The sequence below is a fragment of the Leopardus geoffroyi genome, chromosome D1 (assembly GCF_018350155.1).
Source record: "Leopardus geoffroyi isolate Oge1 chromosome D1, O.geoffroyi_Oge1_pat1.0, whole genome shotgun sequence".
NCBI classification, from domain to species: Eukaryota; Metazoa; Chordata; class Mammalia; order Carnivora; family Felidae; genus Leopardus; species Leopardus geoffroyi.
Window position 1 is genome coordinate 15159555 of NC_059329.1, and position 19144 is coordinate 15178698.

General features: G+C 58.0%; 1 protein-coding gene across 3 annotated transcripts in view; it reads right to left on the bottom strand.

The window, feature by feature from the left end:
• DSCAML1 (DS cell adhesion molecule like 1) overlaps positions 1-19144 on the bottom strand; it is a 349852-nt gene that overhangs the window by 63557 nt on the left and 267151 nt on the right. For all 3 annotated transcript variants that reach the window (XM_045482964.1, XM_045482965.1, XM_045482966.1), the window contains 3 exons: positions 16302-16580; positions 15779-15898; positions 14812-14988 (listed from right to left, as the gene is read on the bottom strand). In XM_045482964.1, the coding sequence (XP_045338920.1) occupies positions 14812-14988; positions 15779-15898; positions 16302-16580 (576 nt within the window). The remainder of the gene's footprint in view (positions 1-14811; positions 14989-15778; positions 15899-16301; positions 16581-19144) is intronic.

The following is a 19144-nucleotide window of genomic DNA, read 5'->3' on the forward strand; positions in this document are numbered from 1 at the left end:
GACCCAGGCAGGACCAGAGGACCTCGCCCTTGGGAGTGTCTGGGTCTCTGGAGAGAGGGAAAAATGTCTGGGTCTCTGGGAATCTGGCTCACTGTTCTGGGAGGCAGTTCTATGATCCACAATACTCTCCTTGCCTAAGGAGTCTGCAGCCCTCTGTCCTCGGCAAGAAGCAGACAACCTGCCTCCTCTCTTCTCTCTGCCCCGCACGGTCTCCCTGCCAACGCCAGAACGGAGAACTCTACCGCTGTGCCTCGTCCCCGGCCTCCCAGGGCCACAGTGCCCTCCTGTGCCCACACACGGGGGGCCCATCTGCTCTCCTCTTCCCTCCCCCTCCCCCTCGCCTCTTGCTCCGGATCGCAAGGTCTCTCTGCTCCACTGATTCACGGTCACCAACACGACTGAACCTAAACACTCACTGCTCTGTGCCCCAGGGGGCTTTCTGGCTTGAAGGCAGCCCCCCCCACCCACCCCCCTGCCCATAAGGATTCCCTAGAGAGATGTTCATGTTCAGTCACCTACCCACAGGAGCACAGGTACACGCACACACACAAGCAGTGATAAGAGCACACCCCAAAGTCACCAACACAGTCACCTGTGCTCTGACATCCTTACCATAGACTCATACCTGGCGTCACATACACATAACATGATGCGGTTGTCGGCTGCATGTCGATACCCTGATGTTGCCTAAGGTACATCTACCCACAGCCCTCCATTACATAAGTGCCCCCACCGTCCACACACACACACACACACACACACACACACACACACTTTTATGATTACCTTTCACCGGGAACTTACTCTCTACCATATGCTGGCAGTATTTTAGTACTTTAACTGAATTAACTCAGGGGACGTAGGTCCTGTCGATACTCCCGGCTCCAAAGCCTGGGTCCCGACGTGTTTCTTGACTAAGCTCTATGGCCTCCCCGGGCCCGTGATGCCCACGACGGAGCAGGCGATAAGCTGCGTGCTTTGCCTCTTGGCTTTACTGCTCAGGGATTCCCCCCTCAGCAGCAACCAGGAGAAGTCTTATTATCCTCATTTTTCAAATGAGGAGACCAAGGCTTTCAGAAGGCACTTTTTCCCTCTCTAAGTCCCTGCTACCGTGGCTGCAGGGGACGGCCACCTCTTACTGTCCGTCTGCCATGCACGCACACGTCATCTGGCCTTGGAAAGTGGAATTTGGCCGGCGCCGAGGGGCTGTGGCTCCTCTGTGGTGGGCAGCCCCAGCAGGACACTCCCGGGCAGGCATCAGGGACTGCAGCTTTAGAGGCACAGCAGGGGGGGAAGAGAAGGGATTGTATGCACAGGGCTGAGTCCTGTGTGACAAATGCTAATAGCAGCCACATAGGCAACATGATGCGCCAATGGGACACAGGAGGCTTTAATGAGATACAATTTCTCTGCTTTCCCGCAGTGTAATTCAATTAACAGCCAGGAAAACCTAATTTCTTTTTACAAAGAGGGGTGCAGGGGGAGATTCTCTGGGGACTCGGGAACGGGGAAGGGCTGGGCGGAGAGGCATCGAGGAGACCCATGTAGGCCAGCCGCCTCTAATACACAGCCCCTTCCAACACTGCCCCTTTAGGCGGAGAGGGAGAGGGCGGGCCATTTCCCTGAGGTCCTATAGGAAGTCCTGTGTGAACTGAGCCAGTTTTGTCCAAAGCGTTACAGTCCCCGCGCCCGGTACGCTGCCTGGCACCACGCGTGGCCAAATCAGAGCAACTCTGGTCGAGGCCACAGATGACATCCAGGGCCCCTTCCCTGATACCCCATGTCATTGCACTTGTCCCTCCTATGGGCATAGGGCATCCCCGGCACGATGCGTGTCTTAGACGGCAGCGTCCCGGGATCCTTGTCTCTGGCTGTGAGACTCCCCAGGGCGGAAGCATCTCTGTTCAGGGCTCAGCATATCTGTGGAAAGCTCCCACGCGCAAGGCACCTCTCTTGTTCCCCGCCAGTGCCCCGGGCCCACCTGCTTGGGCCCCCCCGCAGTCAGACTCGCTCCAGGGCAGGGAGGAACCTTGTCGGGCCTTTGGGGCCCAGGCCGCTGCTTTACAGCCATGCCGAAATTTCAGATTTTCTCCTCCTGGTTCCTCTGGGGCCTTCTTGGCAGGCGTCACGGAGAGGAGAAAGGCACCAGGCTGGGCGGAATCCCCCCCTCCTCCCCTCGCTCCGGGACCCTCCTGGGGCAGCAAGCCGAGGGGAGAGGAAATCAATTTCAGAAACAAGACAGTTGTCAGAATCCGATGTAACCGGTTCCCGTCTGTGAAATTACTTGCAGGCCGGCTCCTGTCACCCCCGAGGTCCTGCCCGGACCAGCTGCTACTTACATTTTAATTTGATGTGAGAGGCTGATAGATTTTTAAAACACCGCGAGACAGCTCTGCTTCCTTGCTCACCCCCAGCCTCCACAGACTTTCCCACCAACCCCAGGCTTGGAGATGGGGCTCCGGGGCCCTGCTTCCCAGGCTGGGGAAAGTTCCTGGCAAGTTTGCATAGACCTTGAGCAGCCTTTGCAAGGAGCTTAATTCTTGTTAAGGAGGGGGCCTGGGGAGGGGGGGGGGTCTCAGCCCCTACATTACCGGTGAGGAAGTGGAGGCTCAGAGAGGTTAAGTGGTTTGTCTAAGGTCACACAGCTGGTGAATGGCAGGAAGGAGGCCGAGCCCCAAGTCCCCCGACAATTCGTCAGCTCCCTTTCCTTTGGTTCCATTCCAGCCTTCTCCTTCTGCCTGCTTGATTTTTCTCCCACTCTGGGCTTTATCCCAAGAGTGGGGAGCTGGCTGGGGGCGGGGGGGTGCGGATGATGTAGTGCCGATGAATCCCGGGGGGAGCGCAGGAGCCCGGGATCTGGAGCGGGGCTGGGCTGGTGGGGCCAGGAGGCCAGGCCAGGTGGGGCTGGCCGTGAGTCAGGCGTCCTCTGTCTCGGTCTCCCTCCCTCTCTTCCGCCTGGTGAGTGGAGCTCAGCTGGTGTTTCTGACAAGTCCCCAAGCCACCAGGGAGGGAAGATTCGGTTATGAATACCCAAAGGAGAGGAACAGTGTGTGTGGGAAGGAGAATGTGGAAGACACAGAACGGGAATGCCACCGGCTGCTGGGAGAGGCCCGATAACATGTGGAAAAGGCACGGAGTGTCACATTCTGAGAGGAAGGACGGGCACCTCTCCATGTCACTCCTGGACCGGAGTCTGTAGTCCTCACGGTGTTTTACGTTCCCGAGGCCTGCACCGTCCGGGGCTTTTCACGTGCATAAACTCACATCATCCTCACAACCACCTTATCTTGGTTCCCACGTTTCAAATGGGGAGACTGAGGCTCAGGGAAGTAAACCGCCCAAGGTCACACAGCTAGTAAGTGGCAGAGCCAGGACTCGCCCCAGGGGCCTGTGGTTTTACCCACGATGCGACACCGGCCAGAGAAGGGCAGTAGACAGGCGACCGGGTCGCCAGCACTGGCGTGGGGGGCAAAGAACCCGGCTTCTTCGAAGAGAAATGTGGTCACATTTGGGGGCAAGAAGATTGGTCTGGGAACCAGGAGACTAAGGGGTTGGGCTATTTTGCTCTCCTAGGTGGGGGGCCTGGGGGAGAGGGTGCAGGAAGTCCTCAGGGCTGGCTGCACATAGGAATTACCTGGAAAACTTCAAAAAAATTCTTGTTGCACAGTCCCCATGCTCAGAGGCTCTGGTTTCATTGGTGCAGGGTGGGCGCCGGGGTGGGGGGGCTTGTCACACGTGGTTTGGGGAGGAACCGCGGGGCTGGATGGGCCTCAGCTTCCACCTCTGGTTCCTCCTCTGTGGCGGGGAGGACAATCTTAAAGCCAGGAGGATTGGAGGAAGGGCGGCAAGGTCCTGCTTTTCTTCGCCGTCTCCAAGGAAGAAGCTTTCCTTTTCCAGGAAGTCCTTCTGAGAGTCTAACTGAAATGTCTTCAGGATTTGCACAGAGCTTCTCCCTGGTTAGGAAGCTCTGGGCACGCTAACATGCTTTTTTGGATATCCCCCTCTTTGCCCTCTGAGAGAAGATTTTCCAGGGGACAGGAGATACCCCCCCCCCCCCCAAAGGCTCTTGAGAGCTCTGTAAACCCACTTGTCAGAGGAGAAGGGAGCCTCCTGGCTCAGCAGCTCTCATCTTTTGTTTCTGGAAGGATTACATGTACCCATCTGAGGTGAGTGGGCCCCTCCTTCCCCCGTCCAGCCCACTCCCCTTCCTCCCCCCCAGGCTTGTGTCTCCTCCTTGTTAACAAGATCGTGACAAGAACACAAGCCCTGTTTGGAGGTGTGAGATAAGCTGCCACAAAGGGGCATTGTTGGTGCGCGGGGTGGCGGGTGGCGGGCGGGTGGTTCTTTCAGCTCAGCCAGGCAGGAGCTCCAGGCTTCCCCAGAGAAGAGCTGGTGTGTGTGTGTGGGGGGTGCCTTCTGGTGCCTGCTTTGTTTTCTCCCTTCTTAAAGAGCCAGGGCCGTGGCGTTGTTAATTTGATTGCACCCACTTGGGCTGCACGTCTCCCCTGATTTGCCAAGCTCCACCTGAAGCATGAGATGAATTCAAATTGCGTGGAAGCAATCAGCTTCGCTCTGAGGGGTGGTGGGGAGACGCCCGGGGAGCCGGGGGCCCGTGGGACCCTAGCTGCCCACCGCCTGCGTGCGTGCGGGCACAGCTGGCAGGATCGGCCTGTGTGTGAAGGGCTGGGCTGAGGGTCGTGAAGGGCGGCATCTGTGAGACTTGGACCGCAAACCCGCTCCTGCTCCAGGGTGGCCTCGGTGGAGACCCACCGGGCCTCGCTTTCTCCAGCTATAAAATGGGTTCAGGCAGGGGCGCCTGGGTGGCTCAGTCGGTTAAGCGTCCGACTTCAGCTCAGGTCACGATCTCGCGGTCCGTGAGTCCGAGCCCCGCGTCGGGCTCTGGGCTGATGGCTCAGAGCCTGGAGCCTGCTTCCGATTCTGTGTCTCCCTCTCTCTCTGCCCCTCCCCCGTTCATGCTGTGTCTCTTTCTGTCTCAAAAATAAATAAACGTTAAAAAAAAAAATTTTTTTTTAAATTAAAAAAAAAAATGGGGTCAGGCAGTTCTTCTTTGGCTCCTTGCCAAGGCGTACAAAGCAGACTTGGGGAGTATTCTCACGTCAGGGTGGGAACCCGCTTCTCCCCCGTCTCTGGTCTTCCTTCTCCAGAATGCTGGGAAAATGATCGCCAATAATAAAAATAGCTAACACTTATGGAATGCCTATGACGTGCCATGCACCTCGATGAATGAATTATCTCATTAAATTCTGCGGCCCGACTCCCCCAGCATTCTAGAAGGTGGGAGGCGTTTTTATTCCCATTTTCGAGATGCGAGAACACTCAACTCTGAAATTACCCTGAACATCGGAACGCTTTCAGGAACGAAAGGAGGTGGTGCCATCTTGAGTTACTTGGAAAGCACTTCCAGGTCATCGCCGTGAGAGCACCCTAAGCCAGGAGTCAGCAGACTTTCTGTGTGTAGGGCCAGCCGGGAAACATTTCAGGCTTTGCAGGCCCTGGGTCTCTGTTCAGATGACTCAGCCCTGCCACCGTAGCTCGAAAGCGGCCGTGGACGGTAAGACGGGAGGAACGGGAGAGGCTGCTGCGTTCCAGCAAAACTGGAAGCTGGCCAGGCGTGGCCCCAGCCCCGGTGCGCTGACCCCACCCCGGCCCTAGAGTCCGGCACACAGGAGTTTCTGGTTGGGACACTGGTTGCCTTGAGACAAGGACAGCCGCGGGATGTCGGAAGGGAGGCCGTCTCGCCTTGCAGACTTCTGGAAAGCACGCGTGTATCGAATACATCACCGGGCATGGGTACTCGTACGGCCTGAACGGTGTCCCCCCGCAAAGGGATACGTCAAGTCCCCAGGAGAGACGGGCGCGGAGGAAAAGGGGTGTAAGGCCTCCCGGGGAGAGGCCGGGGCGCTGCACCCACAACTCGAGGGCTGCGGGGAGTCCCCGAGGAGGCAAGGAAGGACCCTCCCCAGAGGCTGCAGAGACGGCACCGCCCTGCCGACATCTTGATTTTGCATTTTTAGCCTCCCTGGATGGCGAGAGAACCCATTTCCGGTTTTTTAGGCCCCCTGGTTCGCGCTCCTAGGAAACAAACACAGGGATCCAGCGCGGGAGAGAGATCTTCCCGCCAAGTGCCAGGGAGGAGAGGCCGCGTCTCTCCTCGCTGGAGCTGGAGGGGACTTTCCACCCCCTGCACCGTGGGGAGCCCGCTCCCCGTTACACTCCCACCCCACGCGTGGGCTGGTGGTAGGCAAGCAGGTTCAAGAGTCTGGGAGGGCCACACACACTCGACCCCTACCCCCAACCCCAGAGATAGACACTCACTCAGTGAGCGCTCCGTGGCCGCTGAATAATGAATGAACGGCGGCAGGCCTGGGCACGAGCAGACGTGAGCTGGAGAAAATCTTCAGAAACCCCATCTGGCCGTGTCTCGAGCCTCTGCAGACCTGAGAGGCCAGACGCAAGCCCGGTGCTCCCGGGCTGGAGGCCCCGAGGACCAGGCAGGGATGGGGGAGGGGGAGGGGTTCTGGGGGGGATTCTCCAGTCTGCCCACCAGTCTCCTCCTTTCTGGCCCAGGACAGGACACCGGCCAGCTACACACAGACTCGTGAGTCACCGTAGTGGGGCGGGCACTGCATCTGGGCCAGCAGGCTGCTCTAGGTAGAAACCCTGGCAGTGTGTCAGCCAGTATCCGGCTGCCTCAGAGCACGCCGCCGTCCCACCTTGCCCTGGCCAAAGCGAACACACCCGCCCTCCATTCTCATCTCCTGCATTTCTACTGGTGGCACCACGGTGCTTCTCATCGTGGCTTCAGGCCTTGGCTCTCCCGGCGCCTTGGTCCAACCCATCATCAACGCCTGGTGCTTGTTCCTTTGTAATGACTGTTAGATCCCCTGCTCAAGATCCTAGCATCACTTCCAGATGTCGGTGCCACTCTTCCCACGAGAGCTCTCTCCCCGATCCCAGGCTGCCACCCTGTCATTAGAGTCTCTCCTCGCGGCCTCCCACACGGCTTCCTACCCCAGGGCCTTTGCTCGTGCTATTCCTTCCACCACCTCTTCTTTAAGGCTCAAGTCCCACTCCTCCAGAAAGCTCTGTCTGACCATGCCTGTCCACGCTGGGGTTTTCCTTCCGGGACCTAACATTGCACCGATAGCCCCAGACCCCTTGCACGTGATCTTGCCTTGTTTCCAGCTCCCTCACCAGTCTGTCAGTTCCTTGGGGGGCAGGAGTGGTGATTTATCAGGAAGGGCATGTTTACTGCTTGACTGATCCAACGATTTACTCTGCTCCTACCATGCGGAGAGGCTTCGATCATAACGGGGAGAGCAGATCTGGGCTCCTCACTTAGGGTGGGGTTGGGAGGCACTGCTTCAGCTCTTTGCCGGCCTGCTTCTTATCCAGTAAACTGAGCCACCCAGTGATAACCCCAGCTCCCTTGTGTCTCAAAGTGTTTACTGTACCTTGATTAGCACGTAGGACACACATAATCCTTTGTTAATCAGATCTGCTGGAGCTGAACATAAGGAAGGCCTTGAATGACACCTCAGAGCCCAGACCCATCCGGATGCTCTCCTGAAGTCACGGTCACAGGGACTGCCTGTCCCCACTACCTAAAGCCTCTAACAAGGGCGCAGGGGCCCCAAAGAGCCTGGGGACAAGACGTCCCCAGTACAAGCACTTTCACATTGGGAGCGGAGGTTGTACATGGGCAAGGTCACTCCCTCCTCCCATCCCTTCAGTAAAACACTCCTGCGCTTGTCAGGGGGCCCGGCTTGTCATGGTGATGAGGGGAGGAGAGGTCAGGGAAGGAGGCTGTCCCACGTGGAAACTGTCATTCTACCCTGACACCTGTGCAAAGGACCCTTCGGGGGCTAGGTTTGGCATGTGATGTGACTTGCTCCAATGACACAGCTGGCCTCTTGAGGTCAGTAAGATCTCCCACGTTTCTTTGGTTCAGACTTGTCTTTTTCTGTAAACCCTGAATGTGGCCCATTTGTTGAGCTCTGTTAATGCCTTAGGGGCTGAGGGAAGGGGAGAGAAGGATTGTGATTTCTCTTAACAGAGGAGCAAACAGAGTCCGGGGAGACGAAGTGACTGGCCCCAGGTCACCCAGGGTGTAACGGGGGACACGGAGATAAGAGATCAGGACTCCCATCTCCCTGCTCAGGGCCTTCCTGTCCCCTGAGCCATCCACTCATTTCGGCGTCCCTGGGTCCTGCACAGGGTGGGGAGAGCCTGGGCGGGCCCCTGGCTGCGTACCCCCTGGGGAGGGTCTAGGGGCGGGGAGTGCAGGACGGAGCCTGGCCTGGTGACAGGACGTGCCCAACCTCTCTGCTCACCCCTGTTTGAGGAAGCAGGAGACAAAGTGCCGCTCCTCACTCTATGAAGTTGAAGATCAATAAGGCCAAAGAGCCCGCTGGATAATTATTGCCATGGAAATCACGGCAATGGCTCATTCCCTCCTCCCCTCCCCTCCGTCTCTCCCTCCTTTACCAGAGGCTGGGAGGCCAGGCCCCAGGCTTGCAGAGACCCTAGGCTTGGCACACACCAGGGTGGTGCTCCCTCGGCTGCCTCGAGGCTGGGCAGGTGAGGCTGACTGGTGACCAGCACTGGGGTGGGCAGGGTAGGTAATGTGCCCAAACTCCCCGGCCGTGGCAGGGCCAGCGGCGGACCCAGGCCGGTGTGACTCAGCAGCCACGCACTGTCCTTCTCTGCCACCTGCCACTCTGCTTCCCTGCCTCGTCCCCTGACTGCCGAACTGGCAGAGAGGCTATCCTACCCACCCTTCGGCCGATCAGGGAGGCTCATCAGGGCAGAGGGAAGCACCAAGGGGGTGACCTGTGACCCCGCGTGACGGGACCAGACCTCTGGGCTGGGGTCAGTTGGCCTGTTGTCCCCAGCAGGGCAGGCCAGAGTGGGCAGAGGCCTCTGCTGAGTTAGATGCCAGAGGCAGGCATTCCCACAGAGGGCCCGGCCTGCAAGGGACTCCAGTCTGGTGAGGACACAGGCCCTCCCGCCAGGGAGCACAGAGGAAAACCTTGGGCCAGGTGCTTGGCCTCCTCATGCCTGTTTCTTCTTGTGTGCAGTGAGGGCCCTTGTGAGTATGTGTGCGGACATCCCCATCCAAACGTCCCGGGGCCTTCTGCGTGCCCTGCAAACAGTCGTCCCTCAGGCCTCGGGGTCATGCTGCTGGCACGGAGTCAGGTCCCTGGGAGGACAGACTGAGGAAGACACTGTGGAAGATCCTAGAAGTCAGCTCGGGGCATTCCCTGGAATGGGGTCCAGAAAGGGAGTTGTGGGCTCTGGGGAGTCATTTCCTTTGGCCATAGACTCCTTGCCCTGTGGGAGGGGCAGGGGCTCTGAGGGCAGAGGAGGCCTTCTAGAGCCGGAGCCCCAGTCACTGGGTCTGTGGGAGGTGCTGCTTCTGCCCGACAAGAAAGTCTTTCCTTTGGGCAAATTTGAAATTAGGACCATCTCGGGTCATTGGATACACCAGACTTTGCATCCCGCCCTCTGTACTGCACCAACGGTCAACCGCTACCCAGGCCTGGGACCCCCCTTCCCCGGGTGGGCTCCCTCCACTCCTCCAGTCCCCACTTGGGCTCCGTTCTCCATTCTCCTGCCTTCCAGTAACTCTGCGGCCGGGTGTGTGCCTGTGGAGGGCTCTTGGATCTGGCTTTAATTGGTCTGACATTTTGCTAAACAAACAAATCAAAACTCAGACCAAACAGAGAGCCCTTATGCGTTTAATTGGCCATGGGTTCTGCCTTGGCCCGATCACTGGAGCCTTTACGAAGTGGAGGGGAGTCTGGGGGATATAACGGAACCTGTCTAATCAGGTAACCTGCTGCCTAAGAGGGCTTCTGAGTCCAGGGAGGCACTGCCGTGTGGTGGCACAACATCAAAACACAAGCAGCCCCTTGCACTCCAGACTAAGCAGCCTGGCTTTGTACCTGCCTCTCCATAAAGCATTCCCTTTGAAGATGGTTTATTTTTTTTTTTTCCTGTGTGCCCGCTGGAGCAGGGATTGCCTCCTCCTCCTCCTTTTGGTCATTATCTCTCTCTCTTTTGCATTTTAAAAAGGAGATGAAAGGTAGCTGGATGTGGTATTTTCTTCTGTTAACTGCATTTATTCAACCAAGTTCTGGGAGGAGGTCTGGTGTCCCGAAAGGACCATGTGCACACTGCTAGAGTCATGGATCGTCTGAGCTGGAGAGGACGTTGGGATCGGTTAGCGACTAGCTGCTAGTGTGGGCCTCTTCTTGTACAGATGAGAAAACCGAGGCTCAGAGGCGGTAAGGGATGGCTCTTGGAGACGTGGCTGGTGGGTCACGGGGCCAGGACCAGCATCCGGTCTTCCGGCTCCAGATCTTTGCTCTTCCTACCAAACCACGAGTCCACAGAGGCAAGCTCTGGTCTCAGCTGGGACTGTATCTGCCAGTGACCTTGATCCAGTGCCCTACCTTCGTTAAGAAGGAGCTTTTGCCTGCTGACCTCACAGGCAAGGCAGGGGAAGAACTTTGTAAACTATTAAGTGCTGGCCTTGTGAAGGCGTCAAGACTGGCCCGGACGCTCAGGCAATCACGGGTTTAGCTCACACCAGCACTCTGGGGGCCAGGAGGGCCCGGTTGGTTGCCAACAAGGATGTCCGGGGGTTGGAAAACCACCTGCCCACTCTAACATGCCCTTAGCAACCCAGGGCCCTGAGGATAGGCTCTGCATGGCAATCCTACAAGCATCAGCTCTGGAATGCCAACTCCCATCAAAAGTCCATGCTACTGGGGCGCCTGGGTGGCTCAGTCGGCGGAGCATCCGACTTGGGCTCAGGTCATGATCTCGCGGTCCGTGGGTTCGAGCCCCGCGTCGGGCTCTGTGCTGACAGCTCAGAGCCCGGAGCCTGTTTCGGAGTCTGTGTCCCCCTTTCTCTCTGCCCCACCCCTGCTTGTGCGCTGTCTCTCTCTGTCTTTCAAAAGTGAATCAACATAAAAAAAAATTAAAAAAAAAAAAAGTCCGTGCTACTTAGAAAGAAAATACCTAGCTTCCAAAAACCACAAGCACCTGGCATTTCATTTTCCCTGTCCTTCCTCCTTCCAGTGTGTGGCAGGCACCTAAGTTCCAGCTCAGCAGACGACACTCGTGGCCTTCGTTGCCTCCATGCCCCGTGCTATGCCTTTTCCTCTGGCATGGGATACCTCCACCGCTGTCCGTTCCTGCCAGATTCCTTGTGTTCTTCCAGCCCCACTTAGAGACTATTGCTTTTGTGGAGCCTTTCTTGACACTCCCTCGTTCACCCCAAAGCTAAAATTGGTTTCTCCATCCCTGGTTCTCTTTGTGTCACTTTGCAGCCTTTGGAGGCATTTATTTTGTGCACTATAGTCATTTGGGGTATAGGTCTACCTCCTCCTGAAGATTCTAAATTCCCTGAAAGCAGCAACAGTGTCTTACTCATCACTAGATTTTCAGCACCTAAAACTAATGATTACTAACGATTATCGCATGCCTATTTTGTGCCACGTACTGTATCGATTGCTGTGAGCGCACGTCTCGTGTGAACCTTCCTGATGAATAAAAAGTATTGTAACCTCAAACTTAGAGAGGAGGAAATTGGGGCTTGCAGGGATCACTGTCCAAGACTTCATAGCTCTCGGGGGGCAGACCTGAGATTCGAACCCTGATCTGTCTGGTTCTAAAGTCTACGCTCGTCGTCACAGAGTTTTATTGATGTATTTAGTGAGTGCTCAGTGGAGATGTACTGAGTTATCATTGGAAACTGTAGGGGTCCATGGTGTAGACACTTCCCAACAGAAACCAGCCACAAACGATGCTTCTTATAACGTATGTCCCTTTGACGTGTTTACTTTCTTTTCGTCTAAAGTGGGGATTAAGGTCAATAAAAAAGCGTGAGGTCTGATAAGGTGGAGCCATATTGGGTCAACATTTTCTCGAGTGTGTTAGAGTCACTGAGGCTGGTCTGGAAATGGGCTTTGAGGGAGGCCTGGAGATGACAGGTCTCTGTGGCCAGCTCTGCAAGCGGGTGGGGGGAGTACTGGTGGTGCTGTGTCCGAGATGGGTCAGGGATGGCTGGGAATGGCTTGCCCTCCAGCAATCTCATTGATGACCCATGCGCCCGGCTCTTTTAGCTTCCAGGGCCCTTCCAGGGCCCTTTTAGCTGAAGTCAGAGCGGGGCGATGGGAGAAGGCCCAGGGAGAACGGAGGAGGAAAGGACAAAGCAGCATGGGAGGATGTGCGAGGGGAGTAGCTGGGGGTCGCCTACCTGGAACAGTACGGCTATGTACACGCAGCAGGGTTTAGCTCAGAGACAGTCCCCGAAGAAAACTGGGAACACCCGTGCCCCACCCCAGCGCGCACCCCCCTTCCTCAACATTGCCACTCTGTCACAGGTAATCTTCCGGCAGCTGAGTAGTGTGTATGTAGCGTGATTCGGGCTGCCGCAGAAGGGTAGACAGACCCTCCAGCCCCAGACAGAGGCCCTGCCGCGCTCCGTCCGCCCCTACCCACTGCCCTCGGGCCTCAGTTGCCCCTGGCCCTGCGCCTCCTGTCTTGCTGGCATTCGGGGCAGCACAGGGGCCCCCGGCATGGCTGGGGCAGGTCACTGGGGAGCATGGGAGACAAGGGGGCATCTGCGACACAGAAAGCGTGTCAGGAAAAGGCCATCTGAGGAGCACGCGAGCGTGAGGGGGGGGAGACGGCACAGCTGGAAGGCAGCCTGGCGGCTGAGGGCGGTGGCGGAGCAGAGGCTGTGTGAGGAGGTGCTGACAGACCGACTCACAGGCGGTGGGGAGGGAGGTGCGGCGAGCGGGAAAATGTGACCCGAGGTGTTGGTGAGACAGCAGATGTGAGAAAGGCATGTGCGTGTGCCTCGCTGTGGAAGGAAGCGAAGGAAAGCGACAAGGCGGCTGAGATTAGGGAGCAGGTGCGCGCGCGCGCGTGTGTGTGTGTGTGTGTGTGTGTGTGTGTGATTTTGTGTTGCACATGCTCACAAGGCTGGATTTACAAAATGTGCTTCCTCTGAGTATCTCTGGGTGTCACATAGCTGCTTCCTGGGTTGTGCAGTGCGGACAGCACAGAAAAAATGCAGGCCCTGGGAGGTGAGGTGAGTTGCTCAGGGTCCCCCCCCCCCCCCAGGACACCAGGGACGGCCTGACGTGAACTGAGTCTCCTCACACAGCCCGCCTCCTGACTGCCGCATCACCCATCACCCAGGTCCCTCTTGTCCCACCAACCATGCGCCACGAAGCCACAGCCAGGCTCGTCTGGTAGGATGCCCTAGTTTAGAGAAAACAAGAGCAAAAACGGGGTGGGGGGAAGCCTAAGGGTCTGGGCTCCCTCCTCTCTGCCTCTGACAGTGGTGAGATAGGGATCAAATACCAAGGATGGTTCCAGAAGGAGCCTGCTATTCCTCTCACCTCACGCAGGCAGAATTAGCGACGTCCGCCCCGGCTGAGGGATGTAGATTGATTGCCTGGTGTTATTAAGGACAAAGTGCTTTTTGATAGTGCGAGGAAGCAGCTCCCCAGGGCGGGGATTCCGGCGCTCGGAGCTCCCTGAGCATCGATCGCTGGGGCTCCCCTGTCTTGTGCTGAGCTGAACACGGGCGCCGGCAGGCGATAAAGAAGCTATGATCCTCAGCCGGGGGACCCCACACCGGGCAGTCATTCCCACACCTACCCCACAGGGACTGTTCGTACGAATAACAAAACTGCTAAGTTTTCCGCAGCGTGCCGGGGGCCGGCGACCCTACTGGCTGCTTGACACATGTTATCGGACTCACGCTCGACACGGGACGTAACAGGCAAAGGTACTACCACGGTTTTCATCTTCTCTGTCGGGGAAAGTGAGGTACGGCGAGGCCAGGCAAGCTCGTCAAGGTCACAATAAGTACAACGTGGCGCCCAGACTCACACTTGGCTTCGGTCTGGTGTTACAACACAGGCTCCCACCGCTGTCCCTCGTGGCCCACGGTCCGTTGCCCGACCCAGAGCCAGAGGGACACCGTTCCCCTGACACGATACCTGCGGGCCCATGATACAGTCCCCTACGAGTGTCAAGGGATAGGCTCGTCTGGTAGGAATATCTGGGTGACTTGACTGAATTCGGGAATATTCTGGGCTTCCGAGGCCCACGAGGCCAGCTCTAGGTCCGGGGATTTGGAAACCATAGAGCATCTAGTGATGCGTCTTGTTGCTCATTTGGCTTTCCCCCACTATCTTCCCCTTTCTGTGATCAGTTCCCGTGTTACTCAGACAGTGTGGTCGGGTGGGCGGGCTGGAAATAAACCTCGGGCCCGGGGAAGAAGCTGGAGCCTAGACAGGTGAGGTGACCTGGCCAAGGTCCCAAGGCTCATCCCTTAGGACTCGGAGCCCAAGGTTTTCTGCCCACAGGCCTTTCCCCCACACTGTATACGAGGTATCCTCCTCTCTAGGCCACAGACACGTTACGCACAGCAGGTATGCATCGAGCGGCAGAAGTTACGTGTTTGATAGGATCGTGCAGTTGGAACTGCCGACCTGCGGAGCAAAGCGCACAGAATGTGACCCGGTACTCGGGTTGAGCAAACCAGGAGCTTATCACGACGGCAGTGGAGTGAGCTGGGGCCGTTCAGGGAGAGGACCTTGTTTTAGCGGGGGTCCCGAGTGCGCCTCCGACCGGGAGCCCTCCCTGCCTCCCGCCCACCTCTGGAACAGCGGCAGCCGGGCCGGGAGGCTGGGTGGGTGCGGAGACGGCCCCGGCCTGTGGTCGCGGGGGCTGGGAGGGCCGCGTGCGGGCAGGACTCACTCTTGACGGTGAGGAGCATGGATTTGCTGATGTCGGTGCCCACGCCGTTGCTGGCCTGGCAGAGGTAGTAGCCCATGTCCTCTTCCAGGACGTGGCGGATCAGCAGCGAGCTGTTGGCCAGGATCTGGGTGCGGCCGGTGAGGGGCACCGGGTGGTACTGCTGGGGGCTCCCGCTCCCTGGAAGGAGGCGGCCGTTAGGGGGCTGGTTCCCCGGGCGAGCGGGCAAACCATCTGGGTCGGGAAGGGCTGCCCCAAGGGCTGCCCTCGTGGCCTTCTCTTGCTGCTCTAGGCCTATTTTGTGGCACCCCGAAGGACTCCTCTGGGCGACACCTGGGCACTGAGCTTCGGGGCTGCACTTGGAGAGGAAGAGTTGTTTTCAGGCCGCTTGGCCACAGGCAAAGGGAAGATGGAACCCTCCGGTGGCAGTCGCCTGGTCTTGGATAGAGGCCAGCCGTCCTCCAAGGGGGGCTTTGCGGCACCTCCTCCCCCTTCCCCCAGTATCAGGGATGGGCGTGGTCTACAACAAGAGGCTAGCATGGGACCTAGATACCAAACGTATCCCTAGGATGAGGAAGGGCTCCAAGAAGGACCACAATTCCAGAATAAGTTGGTGACAAGCGGGAGTCAAGGAGGTTCTGGGTCCCCGGGGCAGGGTGGGGAGGGCTGGGGAAAGCAGGCAGACGCGGAGTTCTAGGGCCGGATGGGGGAGGGGAGAGATCAGTCGGTGGGGACAAGAGGAAATTTGGAGTCGGCACGACCGTTGTTCCTGGTCTGCAGAGCCCTAGGGGTGGCTGAGGATAATCTCCAGAGCAAGCATAGCCTGGCGTCCCATTAAAGCTCAGAACCCGGCTCCCGCCACCCCTCTGCACCCCCGCCAAGGCTGGGAGTTGTGTGCAGGAAACAGGCCCAAGTCCCTTCTCCCCATTCCCTGACCGTGCTCGGAGACGCTGGCTGGCCAGGGGCTCACCCTTGGCATGCTTCCACATGACCTTGGGCGGGGGGTAGCCATCCACTGAGCAGTTGAGCACACCAGCTTTGCCATAGATGCCGTCCTGGTTGTTCGGCTGCACCACAAATCGAGGGGGCACTGCGGAAAGAGGGAAGGCGGGGAGAAACAGATCGTCTGTCTCTAACGGGTCTTCTAGAGCTTTGGGTACCTTCCATTCCGTGCCAGCCCCGTCTGGACCATTATCAAGCCGGCAGCAGGCGGCTCTGAAACCCAAGATGCTGAGGGCTTTTGCTGAGCACCGGGAGTCCTGAGTCCCCAGCTCTGACTCTGTCAATGACTAGCTGAACAAGGGTCTTCTCCTCCCCCAAGGGTCTTCCGGGTCCTGGCCCGGAAAGTAAGAGACTTGGATTTCTTGATCTCTAAGGCTTCCCAATGGAGCCAACGTTCCCTCAGCCCGTGATTCAGGGCTCGAATCTAGAGAGACTGTCAGCAGAGGACCAAGCTGGACCCTCCCTCCCTCGCCACCGGCCTCTCTGCTCACCACGCACGATGAGCTGGCGCTCCCGGCTCACGGTGGCCGCCGCGTTGCTGGCGATGCACGTGTAGTTGCCGTTGTGCTTGAGGGAGACGCTGGAGATCTGCAGGGAGCTCATGAATTCCTTGCTCTCGATGGTCACGCCCGAGCCTGAGATGATCACCTGTCCGTCCTTCCTCCAGGTGATACGGATGGGCATGTCCCCCGAGGACACCACGCAGGGGATGTAGAGCAGCTGGCCGATGGAGGCAGGTGGGAACTCAAAGGGCTGGATCAGAGGGGGCACTGGGAAGGCAAGGGGGAGTGCTGCTGTCAGCCCCCAGCCCCTCTCGCCCCAGCCTGGCCAGCAGCACGGGCTCCCTGCCCCACCCCCTGACTCCTCCTGACCCTGGGGCTGGGAACAGAGTTCCCGGGGGCACCAGGGCCTTGTTCCATACACGCAGAATCCCTTGGGGTGCCACTGTCCCTTGGTGCCCATCCCCTTGCCCACCCAGGCCTGGACCCACTGTCTCTGTGTAGGGCACTGGCTGGCCAGCATTACTCCTGGTCCTCAGATTTTCCCCGGAATTTGGTGATGATTCACGTGCCTCTTGATTCCCACCTGCCCGTGGACACAGCTGGGCTTTCACCCTGACGGCCCTGCTGCTCCTCGATGACCCTGTGTCACTTTCTCATCCCAAAGATGCATCGGCTCTCTGGGGGCCTGGGATCGACAGGGATGCTGTGCCCCGGATGTTGGGGGTGGAGGAAGGGTGGCTCTGAGACTGTCCCCTGTGCATGCCCCACAGCTGTGCGTCTAAACCCAGGGTGCTGCCTGCTGGCCTCCTCCTGCCGAGGTGCCGTCACCCGCCCCAGCCCTGTCCACTGTCATCAAGTGTTGGCACAGGTGAGGGGAAGCCCTCGTCACTGGTTGCTGCGTCCACCTTATGCTCACCCTCTCACCGAATCCTCCCACCAATAACGTGGTGTGGGCTTAACTGTCTCCAGTTTACAGACGAGAAAACTGAGGCTCGGAATGGAGAAGTAATGTGCCCTGGGTCATCCAGCTCCTAAGAGGTGACAGTGGGATTTGGGACCTGGTCTGCCTGCTCTCAGAGTCCAAGCTCTCTCCCTTATGCTGCCTGGGTGCCTCTCTGAGAAAGCCCCAGACAAGCCCAGCCCAATGACCCTTTTGTCTCATCCGTGAGCTCCCTTTGGGTGGCAGGGAGGAGCAGAGAGAGAGTCCTGTCATTTGTGAGGCAAGCAGTTTGCTGTTTGTCCCGCTAAGTGGCATCCACGCAGCCTCCCTCTCCCCCCACCCCTTCCCCCGAGAACCAGCCCGCCCCACCGCCCCCATCTTGGCCCCTGTGGGGCCTGTCTGGAGCCTGAGCTGCCGTGAGAGGGATCCTCCTTTCTCAGCTCTGGCTAGAGCACCAGCCATTATCTTTAGGATAACTCAATTAGGCCACAGTGACTTCCCCAGCAAGTGGGGGGAGAAGGGAGAGAAGGAGACAGACAATTAGCTTAACAAGGATGAGCCCCCAGTAGATGAGATCTCCTTTCTGCAGTCAAATAATTAAATTACAAGGCTGTCCACAGTCCTCTGGCCTTCTCCCAGGCACCAGCCCCACCCCCTAGGGAAGCCTGCCACTTTCCACGCTAGGTCCGCTCACAGTGGCCACCAGCAAGGGCGAGCCCTGGGGGGAAAAGAGGGGTAGCATCCTATGCATGCCGGAGGCCCTCCCTGCACCCTGAACATTCTCAGGGCTCGGCAGAGAGCCGCCGCAGCAGAGAGGCCTGGTGTGGGCATAGAATAACCTTTGGCAGCCCTTTGGATCCCTCGGAAAGTTCTTGATCAAGAGCCTAGGTCCAGAGGAAGCGACATTTAGGAGGGATATTGCCCCCATGACCTCTGGGAATAGAGCCATACTCTGCAGCCGGGTATGAACCTTCCCAATGTCATCTCCCACCTCACCCTTCATCCGGCCACAGGGGCTCCATCAATGCACCACGAACACCCACCACTCCCACCCTTAGCTCGTGCCTGGGTGAACACCGCTGGGCATTTGTCCTTATTTCCCACTGTGTGTTCCACCAAGGGCCCACATCCAGGCCCAAAGTCCAGCCAGGTTTTCTGGGGCTTTGGTCATTGTCTGGATCTCCCCATCCCCGTCTCTCCTGGGTCGGGGCCTTGCCCCAGTATTCTGGATAGTTTGCTGGGCCTTGGGTGTCTCCACATAGATTTCTCTAGAACCCTGACTCTGGTAACAGCCCAATGCCCATTGCTGAGATTTCCCAGAGGTCTCTCTGTTGAGCTCCGCTGATCTCCCGCCCTACCCCCTGGCTTGTTCGGGTGCCGAGATCAGACCGAGGCTTCTGGCCTCATTGGACTTTTTGATGAAATCGCGGCAGAGACCCTGATATGCCTCCAATCTATTTCCTTAGGCCAAACAGAACCGGTCCTGGTCCAGTTCTCCTTCCCACAGAGGCCCAAAGCCAGAGCCCGCAGCACCCGGTGTGCACCTTCACCATGACAGCTGTCACATGGCGGTGAGGTGGTGGTTTGCATTGCCACCTTCCTTGGGGGGCTGGAGCTCCTTTAGGGCAGTAACTAGGACTGATTTGCCTGGCAAAAGGCGTGGGGGGGGGGCAGTAAGAACGAATGTATGTTCGGATATTATTTCCTGGGTTGATTTTAGAAGTTGAACTGCCAGGTGGGCAAGGGGTGGGGAGAACACAGGAGAGGGGTCCATCCAGAAAAAGACGGGGGTTCTATGCCATTCCTCAAGACGCTGCACTTATGCTATGGGGTTTTGGAGCCACGAGCTTGTCCCTTGGTCCTTCCTGGGGGTCAGGCCCTTGCTATCATA